Raw genomic sequence first — 20,335 nt, forward strand, 5'->3', positions numbered from 1 at the left:
GACACGAGTCCTTTTTAAGATGATGAACAACACACGCTGCCTTCTCTCTGTGTGGGAACAGCTTTACTGTACCAAGAGGAGGTGTGATCTTGATTTCATGTCGCTAGAAGGAAGGCGGGATAGTGATTTCTTGTGGCACTGACTCATACATGGTACGTTTGCACTCCTTTTCACATCTTCCTCCTGATCCCGTTTTAGGCTGCATTTCCATTACTCCTCCACCCTGGGGGAGGAATCCTCAGCCAACATAGCTCTAACCCGGAAACCACAGAGGATGAAAAGACCTTTCATAGCAGTAATGATGCCATGTTCCTCTCCTCTGCAGCTGCATTTTGAAAACAAAAGACTAGGAGGCAAAGTCGCCGCCCACAAGCAGAACTTGCAGCTCCGCAGCCATCGGGGACTGGTGCAAATGGGCCTAATGCAGATGCCGGAGAACATAATTCCTATTGACACAAGGGAACAACAAAAACCAAAGTTATAACCTAATCTAGGGTGAGAACAATGTCCATTTTTGTATATTTAGCCAGGACAGGCTCGGGCCATGCGTTGAGAATTTAGCTTGGCCCTAAAATCTTCACATATTTGCAAACTGTTGTTTGGGTCAATCGATTGTAAAGACTAGGGAATGTCTGCAAAATTTGTGGTGGATGCACTTCTACCTGGGGGCACCTTGTTAGACACCCGTACCTAGCTACATATTCCACCTCTATTAAATATTCCACCTCCTCATCAAAAAGATACGAAGACTTGTGGAAACACATGCAGTAGGTAGGTGTTATTTCAGACAAAGTGTAAAAGAACAGGTAGAAGTCTATGCACTGATGACTTCTTTTTATGACGATGTTTTGCTAGGCCAGATTTACCTGTGTGCCTCAGGGCTAAGTGCTCCTTGGGTCTTGCTTCTCCAGTTTTTGAACTGGCAAAGGGTGGGTGATTGACATCAGACAGAAGGCCTCATTTCATCAAGGCTTTGGTATGCCACTTGCTGGAAAATCTATTCTGATAAGTGCCACCCAGTGTTATTAAACATGGCACTGAAAGATAAACTACGTCCCTGCCAAGGAACTGCCGTTGTGGACTTGTTTGCTCTCTGCTCGTACAGACAGGCCTGATGTTAGTCATTGATGGGAAAAGGTCAGTGGGACTAGGAAGGGCCTGGCTGCATCTGGCCTTAGCTGCTGAAAGCCCCAGCTGCATAGCTGCAGTGTAACTAAGTAAGCCTGGTATGTAAAAATCCCTCTCTTCCTTCTCTTGGACAGGCTCAAGAGCACAAACTGGAAGTAAAATATGACCTAGAGCTGCGTGGTATTTTGTGTGCACTTGATGTCTCAGTGCCCATGTGAAAGGGAAGGATGGTGCAGAATCAAGTCAGTGTCCATGAGATGCCTCCGGGCTCCTGACACCCCTTTCCTCTATCTAAAGCTGTCTGAAATGTCTGTGGAAAACCTTTCTTAGCATTCCTAGGGACTGTGTTTCAGACCTTGTGCTATTTGTTTTCTTCTTCACCTGCTAGGAGTTCACTCCCATAGCTGCCTAGGGGTTGATAATCTCCTCTGGACTGCAGTGCTCTGCTTGGGTTTCTGTCACTGCCTCTGTGTGACTTGTCCTCTGCTGGCCAGGCGCTTGCAGGGTCATGTGGGGCATCCACGCTGGGATGGAAACACGGGAATGGGTCGTTTCTTCTGAGTCGAGCAGGCTCTCAGCTGTACCACCCAAAAATAAGGGCATCATTTCAGACAGCGTTGGCACTCCTGAACGTGTTTGTCTTCTCCAACGCGCAAGGTAGGGAAGAGATATTTTCCCCCCGGCATGGAAAGGAAACAGGAGAACTGAGACACCAACGCCCACATCTACAAAGGTATTTAAGCACTCGCTGGGATCTGGGCACCATTTCCAAATGGTTTGTTGATAGTCACACAGTCCGGGACAGCAGGTGCCTAAACCCATGTTTCCAAAGTCCTAAGCTCCAGCCCTTACTGCAGGATCGGGTTTCTCCAAAACTCCTTGCAGGACCAATCCTAGGAAAGGGCTGATGTTGCTGGTGCCAGTTCCTCTGGTTACTTTCCCCGGTGCCCCATGTCCCTAGGCACTGACCCACCTCGTGCCGTGCGGGCTCCTTGGAAGGGGAGCACTCAGCGCCCTGTGGCGCCCAGCTCCTCTTGTCCCCCGTGGGTGCCATGGGGAACCACCTGTTGCTGTAGATCTGGTGGCGTTTCCTCATCTCCTCCGCATCCCCTTTCAACTGCTGTAACTACATCTGTGTGACCTGTTCCCCCCTGCTATGCAGAAACTTGGGCAGTCACACGGGGACATGTGGGGTTGCTTGTACTCCCCTGACCTCGTAAATATAGCACGGTCAGTTTATTCCCAGAAAGTACGGTTTGCATATGGTTTCCCTTTCGTTATTTTGGATGTAGCAACCTGTCAGCCAGAAGGGCTCCGCTTGCTCCCTTAAGCAACAGCAAGTCAGTACCCGACCTGTTTGGAAAAACATAAAGGAAACAATAGGGATCTGGAGAAATCTTCTGATGCAAGATGCTCGCTGAACTGCATGTGACCCTCTGAAGAGACACATTAGCTTAAAATATTACTACATGTTATTTAGTGAAGATAAAAGAATATTAGAGAAAATATACAAGGCTTGAGGTCAAAGATCCCGGTGCAGTCCATTTCCCATTGAAATTGAATGGCCAAATTGAAGAGGTCAGCAAAAGTTTGCTTGAATTTGGACTGAGAGAAAACAAGGGAAGCTCTTTGCTCACTCCAGGGAGTGCTGTTATCAAGAGGATCTCAGCATAACAGACCGAGGCCAGGATTTTCATACGGAGTTAATTGGTTTGCTTGCCTCTCTTGAAGCATGCTGACCAGAGCTGCTTTTGGGAAGGTGTGAGAAGCCACAGAGCACCCCGGAGACCCACGCTGGCCCTGGAAATCTTAACCAGCACCCTGAGTCTGATTTGCAATATCTGCTGTCAGATCAAACTCCAGGAAATAGATGAATTTTTGACGTGGGCAAATGTGGATGAAGTGAATGCTGTTGAACCTTTTCAGTGCCCTCTTGGGCATCCCCACTCAATGTCCCTTTTTGTGCCAAGACAGGCACACAGAGCCCAAAGAATGGAGATGCCTCCTGCTAGTTTTAAGATTTTGGGATGTGCTGAGCTTACCAAGGCAGGTGGTGAGACCTCGGGAGTGGTGCTTGGAAGACAACAAGGTTGAAGGACTCCTGCAGTTCCCAAATGCTACTTTGGAACTGGAGAGTCAAGTACTGCCAGTTCCTAGAATCAGCTTAAAGTTAACAGAGCGATGGCAGGTGCCCAAACATCCTCGCAATCCTCCATTTGCAGGCAGATTTCATCACAGAACAGACAAAATAAAATGGTTTTTAAAAACAACACATCCTGCAGGTCTCTGTCCTTGCCACTGACGATATGAAATGAAAACTACCAAAAAAGAAAGGGGGGAGAGATGAATTCTTATAAATAATGTAATTGGATAACCTTGAAAGTGTCAAGAATGTGTGAGACTTTGATGCATTTTTATCCTTTTAAAATAAAACAGATGCTGAAGGGAGGTTATAGGAAGGCGTCTCAGGAAGGCTGGTGCAAAATATTGAAAGAACTGAAAAACTTTTTTTTTTTTTTTTTTTCAAGAATAAAGGAAAGATCTGGTCCTGTGTACGTGGATGTAGTAATGTATGCTATGGAAATAGGGTGTTTTGGCATGACCTGCAATTGCAGACTTGGAAATGAAATAGGTTTATGGAGGTTTATGAATGAAATAGGTTTATGGTTTATATGTGTATTACTCTGAATTTTTAATAAAGATTTCAGATCACCTCAAAGGAATGATTTTCAGGAACTTGGTGGGGGACTTTCACCAGAGATGGCATTTTTCAGGTTTTATGGATTCCTTCGTGATACCTCTGTGGGGTTGGTAGCATCCTTATTTTAATGTTGTAGCAACAGAGACACAAAAGAATTAACATGTTTTGTCCACGATCACCCAGCAAGTCCCATTTCTTCTCACTTGACTGATGATGCCACCTAACTTTGCTGCTAATGTACACTGACAAATTAAATCTCACATCTACGGGTAGTGATAATAGGGGTAAAATATGAAATAAGTTAAGAAATGGATGTCAGGGGAGTCCCACTGGTGTACCAGGCACTGGGATTAACACCTGGCTCCAGAGGGATGCTTTGTACTGCCCTGAAAGCATAATCTAGTCCCATGGGTGGATAAAAAGCAAGAAAGTGAGAATAATGCTCTTGAGTTTCTGCCTCCTTTGTCTCCATCCCTGTCTTGGGCAAACCTCCTCCGCTCTCTGAGCAGTTAACTGAGCACAGATCTCACTATTCTCCTCCCTATGGTTTATTATGAATTTATTAAGAAGAAAAACCCAATCCCTTCAGCGATGAAAATTACCCTCATTTGTCTATAAATAGGCTTAACCTCTTAAACTGTTTCAGATGCTGCTGATTCACCAATCTGATCTAGATCTTCAGATGTGCTCTGCTCCTACGGCTCCAGGGCAAGTGACTCAAGCTGTCTGCAAGTGCAATATCCCACTGAGCCTCTGCTGGCCGTGTCTGCACGTTTCTGCTGAAACCTGGGCAAGGGATTTTCTCCTGATCAAGGTGAGCTCGCCAACATCCTGCAGCCCCAAGCGCTCTGCTGTATTTGCATGAAAATCCATGTATTCGCACTAGTCCAGCCACAGATCAGCAGAGGAAAAACATGTTCTAGAACCAAGGAAATATGATAAAGGCAAAACCCTATGGATTCGTGTGATCCCTTCCCCAGCTGTATTTCCCTTCCCTGCCTGCCAACCCTAGGAACATCTATCTGCACTACCTGTCACCTTACCATTGAATTTGCCTTGGAAATATGAAAGGAAAATGTCCAAATTATTTCCGGACAACCTAAATGGCTTTTATAGCTTGTTCCTGGAAATCAGAGAGCCCTGGGCTATCTGAGTGTTCCTCCCTCCTCATGCACTGTAAAACATGGGTTTTTAAAAGCAGAAAAGATTTACATTCACATTTTTAAAATTTATTTTTTATATTTTTTTGCCAGTTCCAGGAATTGTCCCAACCCTTTCTTGGCTCTTGTCTGATCCTGTTTTTGGGCTGATCTGTGGGAAGGTCTGTGGGTCAGGGAGACACTGGGAAGAGCTGAGTTTTGGCTTCAGTGTACTTCAGTTATCCAGGTTAAGGTGTAAGGTGTTGCTCTTGCCTAATGCATGAGCTGGATGCTCTCAAACTCCAGCTGATGATGCTCTGAGGATCATCTGTGTTCTCTGCTCTGAGTCTGTTGCAAGGTTTTTGGGGTAAGAACCGGGGTATTTTATGTTGCCATCATGACAAAATGGACTCAGCTTGAAATCTGTGATTAACTGGACATGTTTCCTGCCTTTAAAAACATAAGATCAAGCTTGGAAGGGCAAACACACTTTTTGCTTCTCTGTCAGCTGCATTTCACTCTGCAAGCACCCCTTCTTTCGCTGGGCGTTTTTCTCCTGAAAACACTTCCAGAGCCCTGTATGACTGGAGAAGGAACAGACCACTTTGACTGGCATTTCTTCGAAGTTTCAGTGAGTAAAAAGACAACTCTTGTAGGCTCTAAACAGGGCATCTCAGCTAGAAGCCATCAGCTAGCATCTCCCAAGCCCAGGAACTGCTATACTGCAAAAAGGATGAATTCTCCATTAAAAAATAGTGTCTTGAAGAACATCTGTAGGACCTCCCCGTTTTTATAAAATCATCTAGGTTGGACAAGACCTTCAAGATCATCAAGTCCAACCACCCACCTGACCTACCGACTCCCAGCACTAAACCATGTCCTGGTTCAAGGCTTGAGCTGGTGCCCAGCATAGCTGCTGGGATTCTTCTCCTCAGGATGCCCTGCCCACATTTGTTCTCCTTGCACGAGCACGAGTTTGTTCATCCCACATGGGGAACTGTGGGATGCCATTAATCCGGCTGCAAGCTCCTCTGAAGGGACGACCCAAGGCTGAAGCGTGGCCTGAAGCCCAGAGCTGGAGGCACCACAGGCACAGCCTGGGTGACAAAGAGACCTTCCAGCCTTTTGCCCAGAATGATCTCTGGGAAAACACCTGGCAACGGCAGAAGAAGGAGTTGTTCTCTGCCACTGGCATCCTATCTGTGAACCTGAGTGTGCAGCAGTGGCTCAGCACTTTGTGGGGCTCTGCCAGGTGGCAGTGGGCAATGGCCACACACACCCCAACCCCCGGGCTGGCTTCCTGTGTCACACTTGCTAATGCTCCTGGTGCCAAAGGCAAAATTTTCCTGCCAGGGGCCACGCTCTGCAGTGCTCAGGCTGTCTCTAAGAGTAAGAGCCCTACCCGGGGAACAGATAAACAGAACAATGTTTGAGCCTCTGGTACTCTTTAATGTCATTTGGGGGGAAATATATGTGTCATAACAACATAAAGCAGGCGTATTTCCCTCACTTTCGACCCGCCTAGTGCCAGGGTCCACGTCATTTCGGCATCAAAACAGATCCAGCAAGTGCACGGTGCCTTTGCTCACACCGGTGCTGCCCGTTTTGCCCCCTTGGTACAAATTTGCCTCTTGCCTTCCAGCTTTCCTTGCCTCTGGCAGCTGATGTCACATCTGTTGTGGTTAACGTCTTCGTTTTCATTGGAAACCCTTGGGAATCGTGCCCTTATCTCCACATACCATGCACATCAGAACTGTTTAATCAACCCTATTAATTCCAGAGCTGGCTGTTGAGCTGGATAAAACCGCCCGCTCTCCCAGCACTGAAGGTTTGTGGCCAAGCTGCACATTGCAGTAGCCTCCACGCGGTTTGCACGTTCCCCGGCTGTCCCTGTGCTCCTGCAGAAAGGCATCAGGACTCTGCACGAAGGCTCAGGTTGGTTTCAGCTGTTTTGTGGACCAGGAGCATCCCACCAGCTTGAGAACAGCTTTAAAAGGAGTTGAGTCCTTGGTATTGTTCCCTGCTGTCCTGGGCAGTCGCTGCCACCTCAGGGCACCTGCAGAGCACATCTGCTACAAATTTTGGCCTAAGAAGGTGCCCAGGAGCAGGAAGAAACCTCAGCAAGGAGCCAAGACCAGGGCAAAACTGGTCCTTATGGCTGTGGTGGAGCTGAGGAAAGCGATGTGCCTCTGCCTTGACCCCGCGTGTCTGCCTTAGGGAGGTGTGGTGGGACAGGGCCTATTCATCAGGTCCAAGAAACAAGCACAAGAAGATTAGATATGGGAGGATGGGATATCAGAGGATGGGTTATAGATATCTTCCTGAACAGGTGAAGAAGTGGAGCAGATTCTGCCCCCTTTCTTCGCCCCCAGCAGTGTTTTACCCCATGGCTCGCCCCCAGCAGCTGTGGGGATGCCTTGCATTGGCAGGCACCACGAGGGATGCACCGCGAGGCCCAGGCCCGCTCGAGACGTGCTGCTCCTTGCTCTTCTCGGAAGCGGGTCTTGCAACACGACAGCAGCGCAGGCAAACAAAGAGGCACCCAGCAAAGTGACAAGCGGCAGCTGGAGCACGGGGGGTGCCTCGCGGAGTGACAGGGCACTCGGGCTCCGCGCCGCCCTGCTGCTGTTTTGGAAATCTCAACAAACAGAAGAGGCCGGATCAATCTCAGTGCCCTGGCACCAGCCCTCAGCAGTCCTGCTGACTTCAGTGGCAAAGGCAACCTGAGATACCTGTTCCCCCCAATGCACCAGGCTTCATTTGCACCCTGGGCAAGCTAGCCCGAAATAGCTAACGAAAACATCATTAGCAGCCCGCTAATTAGCAGGCCTCAGCTCCTTTGCTGGTGCAAGCTTGCACCTAGGAATTTGTGCTCATTTGTGCCGTGGAGAATAAGGCTGTTTAATTTCTGCGGGAAGCTTTCAAGCAGCTGGAAAAAAAAAAGAAAGAAAAAAAAAAGTATGGATGTTTATATTTTGAAACAGGGATTGTTTTTGCCACTGTCAATTATTAATGGCTCTCAGGTCAGGCTGAGGAACAATGCCAGGGATAAGTTACCCTGTAGGCTGCTCAGATGTGCTCTGCCCAATTGTTTCCTTCTCGGCTACAGGATTCACCTCGCGGTGAACTCCTCGACGGCTGGAAAAAAAGGGCTGACGAGGGGCTGAACTCGGTGTGCCCGTTTATTTATGCAGCAACAGCTTTCCTACTTTGTCAGGTGTGTTTAATCAAGAAGGAGCAGGAAATACGTTATAATTATAAACACATATTAGCGCGCAAGGAAAAGGCTGCCCTCGGAAAGGATCGTGTTGTTTGAGAAATGGTTGCAGTGAGAAAACACAGGCTTAACCTACGAGGCTCTTTGCTAAGATCAAAGCAAAGCTGCCTACTGCCGCAAGCTGCCTGTGCGGCGGGGTCCAGCGTTGAGAGCGCAGCAAGGGAAGGGGAAGAAAGCTAAAAAGCAAATGCTATCATCTCCTTTCTTCTTCTTCTTCTTCTTCTTTTTTTTTTTTTTTTTTTAATATTTTTTTTCCCTGAAACTTTACCCCTAGTATAAAAAATGACTCAAACGCTAAATATTTGCTATAAAAAATTAATAGAATTAGTGAAGAATCCAGCTGAGAACACAATAATTAGGGCCCGGTCCAAAGCCTGTGGAGAAATTCATTGTTTTCAGCAGGATCTGGCTCAGGGCCCCGGCGAGCCAAAGCAGAGATGGAGTTAAGGCACAGCGCTGGGACAGCCTGCGTCTCCCGCAGTCTTTCCATGTCACCCTGCCCGAACTTGAGCACGTTGCTCAGTGCTGAGGCCAGAGGACGACTGAACCCAAGCTTGCAATCTGGCAAAAAGCAAATATCCTGCTGGGCGGGCGGTAGGTAAGATGCAGGAGGGCTTCACTGCTCTGCTCAGCACCGCCAGGCTGAGGCAGGGCGCTGCGCTTAAGTTAAAAGAAGCAAAACAAAACAAAACAAAAAAATGACAAACTGGAAATTGTCCAGGGGAGAGCAACAGAAATGATCGGAGGTCTACAAACATGACTTATGAGGAAAGATTGAAAGGGCTGGGTTTGTTTAGTCTACAGAACTTGGAAGTGCTAATAAACTTTAAAGATGTAAAAAAGATAAAGTGTAATCAATTGCCCTCTCCCTGGGTGGGGATAGTTGAATGTATAGCAAAGAGGATTTAGGGTAGCTACTATTAAAAGCTAAGAGGTTAATAAAACTCTCCGATATGTTAGGGAGTGAGCAGAGAGTCTGTCACGGGAGATTTTCAACGTGTTAGATATGTACCTGCCACGAGGGGCTGGGAACTCGCTGTCCCAGAGAGCAGCCTGCTTTCAGCCTCTTCACCCTACAGTTTCCATGATCTGGAGACTGTCTTGGGACACCCGGTCATGAGACCTTGGAGGTGCTGAGCCTTCACAGCCCTCCCTGATTTGGAAAAAGGCAACAGCTGCTCAGACCTTCCAAAAGCTGACCCCCAAATCAAATCAAGGGTCCTTTCTGAAGACCTTTTTTATTTTATTAAATACCTGCTTCCACATGGGGCCGTGGTCATATTTGTGGAGCACGTTGCTTCTCTCTCATGGGGGTTTCCCATCTAAGTGGGCTCTCAAATGCTCAAACGTTAGGACAATGAGACCTCTGGAAAAGCATCTGGTGGCTCCAGCAGCTGCCTGCCCTCACCCAGATGTCTGCCTCCGTAACGCGCAGCATGGTGCTCTCATTTCAACCCTTTCCACAAAGCCCTTGGTCAGAGTTTGCATCAAAGCCAATCAGCCACAGGACAGAAGGCTCTCAGAAACCACGCTTTTTATTTACTGCCCAGGGAACACAAATTCATTGAGTTATGGGCGTGAGGAGAGGAGCCTGTGAAGGGAAGGAGCAGGGTTCACAGCTGGAGCAGAGCCCTTTGCAGCACAGGGGACGTGGGGGTGACAGGAGGCTCCCCGAGGGCCGGGGGAATGATGCTGTGCTCATCGCTGCTGCGACTTTGCCTCCTTTTTGCACTCCCTGCCCAGCTTCAGCTGTGCAAGGCACTGTTTGGCCCCTGCATGTACACCAAGAAAATTGGTGGTTATATGATACGGGAATTAAACAAAACCGCTCTGCTTCCAAGTGAAAGCCAATGGCTGTGGCAATGGTTTGCAAACACGGGGTTATGACCCCAAAACGGCTTTTTTTTTTCTTGGTTCTGGGTACAGTCACGAGCCTGGCAGGGATCTGTGTCAGCTAAAATGCGTGGCAGCGACTGGCGTCTCCCGGAGCCTTGGAGCTGAGTGGGGTCACAACAGGAAGGGCTTTGGGAAGGCGGTACCGAGGGGTTAGGAATAAACATCTCCCCTGGGCAGGCTTTCCATAATTGGCCATGACAAGGCTTCTTTCTCCAGGGAGCTGGAGCTGGCCTGTGAGGAAGCAGAATGAATCATTGCTCCGGTCCAATTTGGCAAGTGCTGTGATTTAGCCCTGCTTTGCACGGGAGGAGATGATGATACAGGCTGAAAGGCAGGAGAAGCCTAGCCAAAGACTTCCGAGCTGGGGGATGAGTTTGGGTTCCCACTCATTTTTTGCAGGTTTACTCAGATCCTTAGAAGGAAACCCTGGCAAAAACTGCTGGTACAAAAACAATTCCCTCTATCAACAATGCAGAGGGAACAATGGGGACTCCTCAACGCAAAGCTCGCACAAACAATTATAACCATTTTATTTTGCATTGTTAAAACAGCAGTGGATATCCAAGTCCTCCTTCCAGCCCCCTGCTTCGTTAACTATTTCTGTTAACCTCCTGCTCCCAGACACAGATTTACAGGAGGCGATCACAGTGGTTGGAGTTGGTGTCCTGCAAGGTGGTGATGACCGCATACATGGTCGTGCAGCCTTCCGCAACAAGGAAGGTATTGTGGTTTCCTCGAGCCACCTTATGCCCTCAAAAAAGTCCTACCTTCTTCCAAGCACAAGGCAAACAGGGTGCAGTTTATGCCATTCCTTTCTGGATGTTGGTCACCAATGTGATCTTAAAAGCTCCTTGCTATTTCAGCAGTCTTACCAAGCCTGCTAACCTGACGGTAGTTCACAGCCTGTTCAGTATCTGATGATTAATCCCCTCCCATTGAAAATATGCAGTTAGTGGCAGAACCCCACAAAAATACTGGTGGAGCCAGAGCTGCTTTGCCAAGTGGCAAACTTAGATTTGCTCTTCTTGGAAAGCCGGTTTCCTGTCACTGGCGTTTTCTCATCACTGCCTTCCAGTGGTTTGGAGAGAGGAGAAAGGGAAAAAAAAAGAGCTCCTCCCAAATACCGCTGCTCTTTTACATCCCCTCCCTCCATGTGCTTCCTCTGCTATTCCAGATTTCAGGAATGACATCACCTGAAGAGCTTCCTAACCAACCCCACATGCAAAGGGAGAAACAAGCTTCCAGGAAAACAAGAGCCCTCCAAAAAGAAGACACAGACAATCTTTATTTCCATTATCCCTTCTCCTGCTCCTTTGGAGTGCAGGCAAACGAAACACAACTCTTCACTGCACCATGAAACAGAGGTAGCTCAAGAAAATCAAATGTGCATCTTGTAATATGAGCATTCAGACCAAAGCATCAGCCTTTTTCTAATTTCTAATTTGATGTCATTAAAATTCTATGTCTTATGAGATGATTGCTGTAGCTAATGCAGATAGTTGCTACTGGGCTAGCTACACAACCAGGGCTTGGGGCTTCCTATTCCAAATGCTCCTGCCACTGGAAATTGAAAGCTTGGTCAGCACCGAGCAGCAAAGGGCCATGCCATGCAGCTGAGTAGTTCTGCTTCTTCACATGCTAACATAAATGCAGGTTACCCAGATCTCACGTTCTCTGGAGGTGTCAGCACTCCTATTCACCTTTCATTTCAAAGTCTTCACAAGACCAAATCCTGCTCTGGGTTCTTACCCAGTATTTTTTTTTTGTTTTCTGCTGAGCTGCTGGGTAAGGCCTCGGGGCTGGACTTCAGCAGCACCACACGCGATACTGGTCAGATGGCTATGGTACAAACACAAAGCTCGTGACCTTTGTGGCAGAGTATTTGGGGAATGACCAGCCCCACTGGTACCTTCAGGAACAGGAGTCTGTGGGACTCCATAAGGATTCCCCATGTGCTCTGTGCAGAGCAAGGTGGGTCCTTTCTGGGAAGGAAAACACCAGGAATGTCCTGGGATGCACCAAAAGTCATTTAGAGAAGGTTAGAACAGGGGACGCACTGGAGTGTAAGGCACCCATGGTCAAAGAGTTTGTGTGGCAGTTTTCCCTTTGTTGTCCATGTGTCTGTCTCTGGGTCATAGCAGTCCAAGGAATCTGAGTCTTCGATGATGTTGTCCACAGTGAGACACCGTCCTCCCGTGACATACAGCTTGTTCTTGATGACAGTGGCCCCGTGATGCATTCGCCTGTCCTTCATGTCTGCACATTTAACGAACTTGTTGCCTTTTGTATCGTAAGCAATTATTCTCCGGGTGTACCCTAAATGCAAAACCAGAGGTGGAAGAGACAGATGGGAATTAGGGTTTCTGTTTCAGTTTATACTGGTACATAATTTGGCAGAATTAAGCTATCTAACTGGGAAGTGATGATGTGTCACAAGACTGCCTGCCTGTCTTCCCTTCTTGTTTGTCCTCACCCTGTCTCCTATCACCTTGGCAGCTAAGACTTGATGAGCACAACAAAACCTATCAGATCAGGCCTCTCAAATACAGCTGGAGCTTGCAGTTTTGCGCGTGCACCTTCAGAAGTCACAGAGTAATTGTTTTTACCCAAAAGGCTCCTAGAGCCTCATTCAGAAATATAGAAAACAGTGATGTGGGAAGCCAGAAAGGACAGAGGGAGTGACAATGCCTGGTTGGGTTGGAGTTAGCTCTGTACCCCATGGAGCTGGGTACTTGACAGCGCAGTCCCACCACTGCTCGCTCCACTCCCTTACCTTCTGTGCCACTTCTGTGCTGGTCACCATGCCAGCGCAACAATGGATAGGGTGGTTTAACCTCACATTGCTGAGAGGGTCCACTGTTATCCAGAAGTAGCTTGTCTATGTACCCATGTAGATAATCAGGACTGCCCATGGCAAGCAAACTGCTTTGGGCCTTGCTATGCAGGCCTTGAAGCCACTTCCCCTAACCTGAAACCATCACTTGGGTCAGTAGAGGCCCTTCAGATAAAAGTATTTGAAGATAAAAGACTTGAAAATACTGTATTTTGGGCACTTTGGTCTGAGATCAGGGTCATCTGTCACACAGGATGGTCTGGGACCTTTTGACCCATCTCTCCCCTGCTCTCATCGCACAGGGTAGCAGCGGCCTCGTGCAGGGGGAACATACTGCATCGAGGCCCTGTGTGATTTGGGTTCACTCCTCTGCTCTTCTAAAGCTTCCCTATGCCTCATTCTCCCTTAAATAATCTAACACGTGCTTCCTCTTGCCAGCCTGCGGTCAGGGAAGCTGCATGAAGGACTATGGAGTGCCAAAGTACCAAGATCTGATCTCTCCAAGTGCCATGGGCAGAGGCTGATCTCTGAGTTGAATAAGACACTGAGAAGTTTCTCCTTTCCAGATGTTTCATGCCCCTTTTGGGCCATTTCACCATCACCCTCAGGAGGAGCCCTATAGCCCCCTCCACCCCAACAAGCCATCCTTGGCCTCGTGGTAGCCGTAACCTCCACCCTTCCAAGAAGAGCTGTCAGGGAGGGCCAGGCTGTGAGTCAGCAGGGGAGGAGCAGGGCCCCCATGGCTTTTTATTTCTTCCTTTCTCTGCAGAAAGTTTTCCCCAGTTTCCTCCTCCCAGTTTTTCCCACTGAGATTTTGCTACCCAGAGTGAGCAGGTGTTCTGTGGAGAGCTTTTCCCCACTGCCACAGCCTTGAGATCCCTTGAGAGGTGCATATTTCTTTTCTCTTTCCCGAGCTTTACAAGCTGTTACAGGCAGCACAGCCCTCACATGATGTTCACCCCCGCAGCGTGATAGCCATGCTTGGCATCAACACTTCTCACTGCCAGCATGGCTGGCTGCAGCTCTGACCATCCCTGGCCAGAGCAGGGGGCATCCTAAAGAGGAAGGGAGTGAAATGTTGCAGGATCTGGGCATGGTCAGGCAGCAGGGAGGGTGAAACAGTGCCCTTACCTCCTACTATGATAATCTGGTCTCCAATCGCAGCAGCTGGTGCACAGACATTCTTCACCACTCTGGTCTCCATCCGAAACCATGTATTCCTTGAGACATGGTAAACCTGACAAATAAATAAAGATACACACAGCTGTTTATGTTGTTTTTTTGACTGGCAATTGTAATTACAGAGGAACTTATGGTTTTTATTGTGTCTTAATGAATACAATCCACTGGCTCAAACTGCTGGAAATTTGAGAATTTACCCACTCTTTTTTTTTTTTTTCTTCTTTTTTTTTTTTTTTTTTTTTCCTAGTACATCCCCTTGGAAAGCATTCTGGTTCTCCAGGCTTGTCTGCTCAGGGGATGCTAGCACACACACTAAGGCAGAGAGTTTCTGCCAGAAGCAAGCTTCTTCTGGCCATTAAATTGCTGTAACTCCTGGCTAACACTCTCCCAAAATGCAGGTCACTTCGTTTCATTTTCCAGTTACTCTGTGTAGTCCTGCCTTAGCCTTCCCCATTTCCTGGGCAAACCAACCACAACGTCACCCAGCTCTGCTGGTGGCCCCCGTGTTTGCTCTGCAGCTGTATTTGTGTTGGTGGCTGGTATGTGATCAGATTAGCAAAGAGACTTGCTGATAGGACTTAGAAGGATATCAAAGTCATCAATTTACGTGAGAAAAAGAGCTGCTGCCAGATGACAATCACTCAGTCATCTGTACGTGGGTGACACCAACTTCTGTGTCATGCCATATAGAGATGAATATAGCAAATATCTCCAGGACATCTCCCCATGTTGAAAAACACATTTCCTTTCCCCTGATAATTAAGTAGGATTATCATCGTAAATAAGTATTGCTCGTGTGCTGGTTGCCATCTTGGCTGCTAATGATGCTTCTTAGTTAAACTACCTAAACCACTGAAAAACACTCAAGGAGAAAGTAACATTGCATCACTAAAGCTTCAGATCAGATAAGGAAGGATTTCATGTCTTTTTTCCTCCTAATATACTTCAACCACTGAAAGCAGGCAGAGATCCAGCAACATGTGGCAGGACCAACGCTTTTAACACAACTGTTTATGTGAAATAACTGTCAGTTTAAGCTCTGGCCCTTTGATGAGTGAGAGGCTAATTGCTCTAATGATCTCAAACTGGCATCTTTGCTGTCATTGCGAGGGAGCAGGTGCGCAGCTGAGACCCCAGCTCAGCTGCAGGCTGGCCAAACAGCAAGCACTGATTTTGGTGAGATGATTACAAGCATGGAGATAGGCACAGAGGTCAGTTGTAGCCTGCCGTAGCATCACCCACGGAAACTCCCAGGACCTCTGTGGGAAGCAACTCACCTGCACAGAGCTGGCACCTGAGGAAGGGTCTCAGGGCTTGTGCCTGAGAAACATTCAAGGGGGAGAATGAAAGAATTGCAACTCTTCTCACAGACAAGACTTCCCTGAAGCAGTGTGTCAACTCATCTTGCCTGTTGCTGCAACTCACAATAAAGTTTTCTGGGGGTGTAATTCCCTCATCAAGGTGATGAACCACTAAATACTTTAGATAAAACTGCCTCTGACAAGCAAGACTGACTGTTACCTGGATAAGCCGAACGGGGTTTTGCATAATGTCTTCTCCCCCAAAGAGGTAGACCCTCTGGTCTTTAGCAGCAACAGCAGGGTGAAGGACAGCAACAGGCATGTTTGCCATGCTCTCGCAGGTATTGTAGATGCTGTCGTATCTTTCCACGGAATTCAGGATTTCTTGGTTTTCACCAATTCCGCCAAATGATAAAATATAATTTTTATACGCCAAGCTTCTGTGGGAGTAACGTGGAACTAACATGGGCTCAACCAACCTCCACTGATTGAGTTTGAGGGAGTAAATGTAAATATTATCGCTGACCGGGCTTTTCTTATTGCTAACAGGCATCCCTCCAAGCACATAAATATTGCTGTGTAAGCTTACTGCAGAGGGTTTGTAGAGGCGCACAGGAAGTTTGGCCAGGCTTAGCCATTGGTTGGTCTTGTCATCGTAGAGCAGGACATCCCTCGTGGTCTGCTTGTTGTCCTTCCTGCCACCAATGATGATGAGGAACTCTTGGTTGGAGTACCTGCGAGGAACATGCACCATGGGCTTGATGTCAGGTGCGTTGGTGCTGTACAAGGAAAACATCTGTCTCCAGGCTGATTCGAGAATGCTCCTGCAAGTGGGTGAAGACTGAACAAGGGAGTCATTGGCGATGAAATGGAAGAGGAAAGTTGGGTGGACGTACTGAAGACGGACCTTCTTGAACAACTCTTGGATGTAGCCTTGTCTTGCCTGGAGGTCATGCCGGATCCAGACCATCAGTGTCTCAAAGACCTGCTCCTCCTCCCCGCAGAGGTCATCGTCCCCGAGGTAATCAAGGAGCTCCAAAGGACAGAGGTCCTTCAGGTCCTCGGAAGAGGCCACCTCAGGAAAGCATTTCAAAGCCATAGCCTTGGCTTTCTTATTCAGGCTCTGGCAGTTCAAGATTTTTGACAGTCTGACCATGCTCAGACAGTTGTCAGGAGTCAGCTTGTCTTGGAGGTAGGCAGAGCAGGCCTCAAACAGCTTGGCGTACTGCAGCATGGACGCCGTCTCCAAGAGGCACAAGACATTCTCGGCAGATATGAGAATCTCCCCGGTGTAAACATAAAGGATAATCTGGTCCAAAATCTCAGCATCAATGCCCTTCAGGATGACTTTAGCCTGGTGACTCTCTTTGAAGTTGTTACAGAACATTGCCTTGAAGTACGGGCTGCTGGAAGCCAGCACATTTCGGTGGCAGGGGACTTCAAAACCCCCAGAGCAGAGAGTAACATCAGTCAGCATCCTGCTCTGCCGCAGAGCATTCAGCTGCCTCAGCAGTTCAGAAGAGAAGTCCTGGTCTTTGAAGAGGAGCTCCTCAGCAGATCCCTCCTCCATAGCAAAGTAAGAGAGAGATGACTTCTGGACTTGGCAGAAAAAACAAATTCTTAGCAGCTTTTATTGAAATATCCAGCTCCAAGGGAACAAATCAGGACTTTGATGTTGCTCGAAATATTCGTTTGCTGTTATGCATAAAAATGGAACATGGGTTAGGCACAGTGGGAAAATAATAAAGAGGCTATAAGGTCACAAAGACCCTTTAAAATTTTTATAAATTTGTCAGATAGGTTGCAACTATGGGGTCAGCATCGCCTGCATCCCTGGCAAGAAGCAAAAGCACTGAAGTTATCTTGCTGATTTGAGATGAAAGCTGAACTGCTGAAGCAACTGGGTTGTTCATTTTAATCACATTGAATAAATGTGCTTAGACATTTATTCACTGTTTTAAAGTATTAGCAGTTTAGTAACTTGCGCCTCTTTTGCCTAGAGTTAGTCATTCCCAAAGAATGTAAATCTGGCAGAGCTGAACTCTGCAGCAGGGCAAACTAAACCCTAGAGACTGGGAATCTGCATTAAAACAGTTATTTGTTAACTCTGCTTAGCTGTGTTGATTTTTTTTTTTTTCATGTTAATCAGACACACAATGACTAAATTAACTGCCAGGCAGAACAATCTGATGAGTATTTCATGACTAACTGCTCAATCTGCAGTGAAATCGTACGGTAGAAACGTTTACCTTCTGTTGTCCTTCCCTGCATGCACTTACTCTCTGTCGCTTATTCTCTGCTGAGATTTTCCATAGCTAGAGCCTGGGTAAAAACTATAAACCCACAGGACGTTTCTTTCAGTAGGTAAGTGATTCATAGAGGGTGATTTCTGGACGTGTTTATTCTGAAGTCACTTTTGCCGCTTTCGGGAGCTTTGTGCAGGAGCGCAAGGCGGTGGGGCATTGTATACATTCCAGGGCTAAGAATAGGCACATATGGGCTTCTCACTGTTATCACATGTGACGCCGCCGTTGCCTTTTGCAATGACCTGGCCGGTACTGAGCATGCCCAAGTGGTGTTTTTCTGGCAAATGTTTACATATAATAAATAGACACGGAGAGGAAAGTTCACTTATAAAAGTCCTGGCTGTCCGTTTGGAAACAGCAACAGGACCCTGTCCTAAAGTGCCTGGGAACTCGAGAAGCCTGTAAACAGTCTGCAATGCCTTGCGCTAGGTGATGCACTGTCACGTATTTTCGTGCAGAAAGAAGGGCCTCCAGGGATCCTGCTGTGGCGGACCTTGTCTCCACCTTATGGACAGGCCTGGGGAGCACCTGCCCGTTGTGGTCTGCGCTGGTGGACAGGTGGGAGATGGTGCACAGGGACTCCGTGCCCAGGGCAGTTTGTTGAAGTGAGGGCAGCAAGCTAGAAAATCACCTGAGGCATCCAGTCCCAGGGTGGCACATGGCTCCCCATTGCAGATACCTCATTTGGGTCTTTAAGCACAGACACCTGCAAGTGAACAAGGTGTCTGAGCTCCCCTTGCAGCTCCTGAGGCCTGGTCAATACAGCTACAGAGTTATCCAGGTGACCGACAAGCACCACCTGTGTTTGGGTGGGTGAATTGTCCTCCAGGCACCTCTGACTAAATCTCCACAGGCTGTAAGCGCTCACCTGCCTTGGTCATGTGTAGGTGTCTGTGTGACACTCCCATGCAGGTGTCTGATGATGAGCCTAAATCCATTCCTAGGGATCAGCTGAGCCCCTTGTGCAACCAGAGGATCCTCCGCATCCCTGACTGGCCCCACAGAAGGGCCAGGATCTCCAGCAGGTCCTGTGTGATGTGGCCCAGCTCCCTGCCGATATTCTGGGCATTTCAGGAAAAATAGCATGGGATGCCCCATGGGTGACTGACCCGGACCCCTTGTCAACACTGCAGTTCCTGCCTTTGTTTTGGGACGGGACTGGCTCTAAAACACCACTCCTAAACGCTGCAGTTAGAGGGAAATAGGAGGTTAAAGCACAACTCCTTCTCATGTTCTCAAAGCCAAGGCTCACTGGTGAGTCATGTCTGCGTCTGGTCACCGCGAGGCAGATGAAGGAAAATCGCTGGGAGCCGCTGTGCCCTCGTGTCAACCCCCGCGTGGTGTTCGCCTCCGCAGCCCTCCGTGGGCTCCTGCCTCCACACCGCATCCCGTGGGGATGGGGACGGCCCTGTCCTCTCAAAACAGCAGCTTTGCATGACGGGCCGTGCCATACGTGGCCTTTCCCAGGGACTTTGTCACCCAGCCTAGCAACATGGTAATGTGCCTGAGCCCTGAAGGCCCAGCCCTGTGTCAGGGATGGGCTGGGGTCGGCCTGGCGTCCCTTCCTGCAGGCTACGGCATCTCCCCTCCCTGCACAGCCTGCGTCTGTGCCCGGTGAAGAGATGGAGGCAAAGGGAAGGAGCACGGGAAGGGTTTTCCTTGATGGGTCGCTGTCAGGGTGCACATGGCAACGTGCAGCCGCTTCCCTCTCCTCGACCAGGGCACGGGCTGGAGAACAGCGCTGGGGAGAACGAGCCCTCCCCTCCATCGCTGCCTCACCAGCTGGCCAGGATCTCGCTGTAAATATTTAGAGTGGCATTAAGAACCCGAGGGAGAATTTCTCTCTCCTCGTCCAGGGAACATTAGCTACCCAAACAAAACGCCCTCTCGCTTTCTTTCTTGCTCTGTATGTATACGCTCTCCTCGCGGCCCGTTTTGATGATTGATGTAGCTTTACGTCTCTGTCTGGCTTGGACTCTTTGCTGCCTGTTTAATTCTGTCTCTGCTTGGCAGTGGCTGTGGATTATTTTTTTTAACCCTTAAAGAAACAAATGACGCTCTCTGACTTCACTGATGACACTGCTTTATGGGGTCGGGGAAGGGTAGGTGGCATGTTCTGCTTTAGATACTGATAAATGTGGCATTTATTTAGAAGATCCCAAGCTTGGAGGTTTTGCACGGTTATACAAACTCCTGCTAGCACAGAGTACAGCGTGTGCTGTTTGAAAAGCTTATTGCTCTCAGTGTGTGTGTGCTGCTCCCTGCCCCGTCCCCACACAGGTCCCTGCCAATTTGGGGCCAAGACTCCCAAGCAATGAAGCTCCCACTGCCTGCTCTCTCCTTTCCTTCCCAGAGCTTACGGTTTCAGACACATCTCCAACCAAATGGAGATGCTTAGCTAGGATTTCCTTTGTAAATAAACTAGGAATCATTATTTTCATGGCATATTTTACAACACCATGCCCCGTATAGCCCCTATTGCTGCAGCATACCTCAGAATTTAATGCTTTTTCCCTCATGACCGCTGGTAAGAGAAGGCAGAGCTGTTTCTTCTGTGGGGCAGCGTAACTTG

The 20,335-nt window shown here is 48.2% G+C and overlaps 1 protein-coding gene across 1 annotated transcript; it reads right to left on the reverse strand.

Annotated features, from left to right (window-relative positions):
• Nucleotides 1-11,412: 11,412 nt before the first annotated feature.
• KLHL38 (kelch like family member 38) lies at nt 11,413-17,861 on the reverse strand. The gene is made up of 4 exons (XM_082752821.1): nt 17,707-17,861; nt 15,678-17,152; nt 14,106-14,211; nt 11,413-12,457 (listed from the first exon to the last, which is right to left on the reverse strand). Exons 2-4 carry the CDS (start codon nt 17,025-17,027, stop codon nt 12,171-12,173), a joined length of 1,743 nt encoding a protein of 580 aa, XP_082608947.1. The 5' UTR covers nt 17,028-17,152; nt 17,707-17,861; the 3' UTR covers nt 11,413-12,170.
• Nucleotides 17,862-20,335: the final 2,474 nt, after the last annotated feature.

The sequence above is a fragment of the Aythya marila genome, assembly GCF_965140915.1.
Source record: "Aythya marila genome assembly, chromosome: 2".
NCBI classification, from domain to species: Eukaryota; Metazoa; Chordata; class Aves; order Anseriformes; family Anatidae; genus Aythya; species Aythya marila.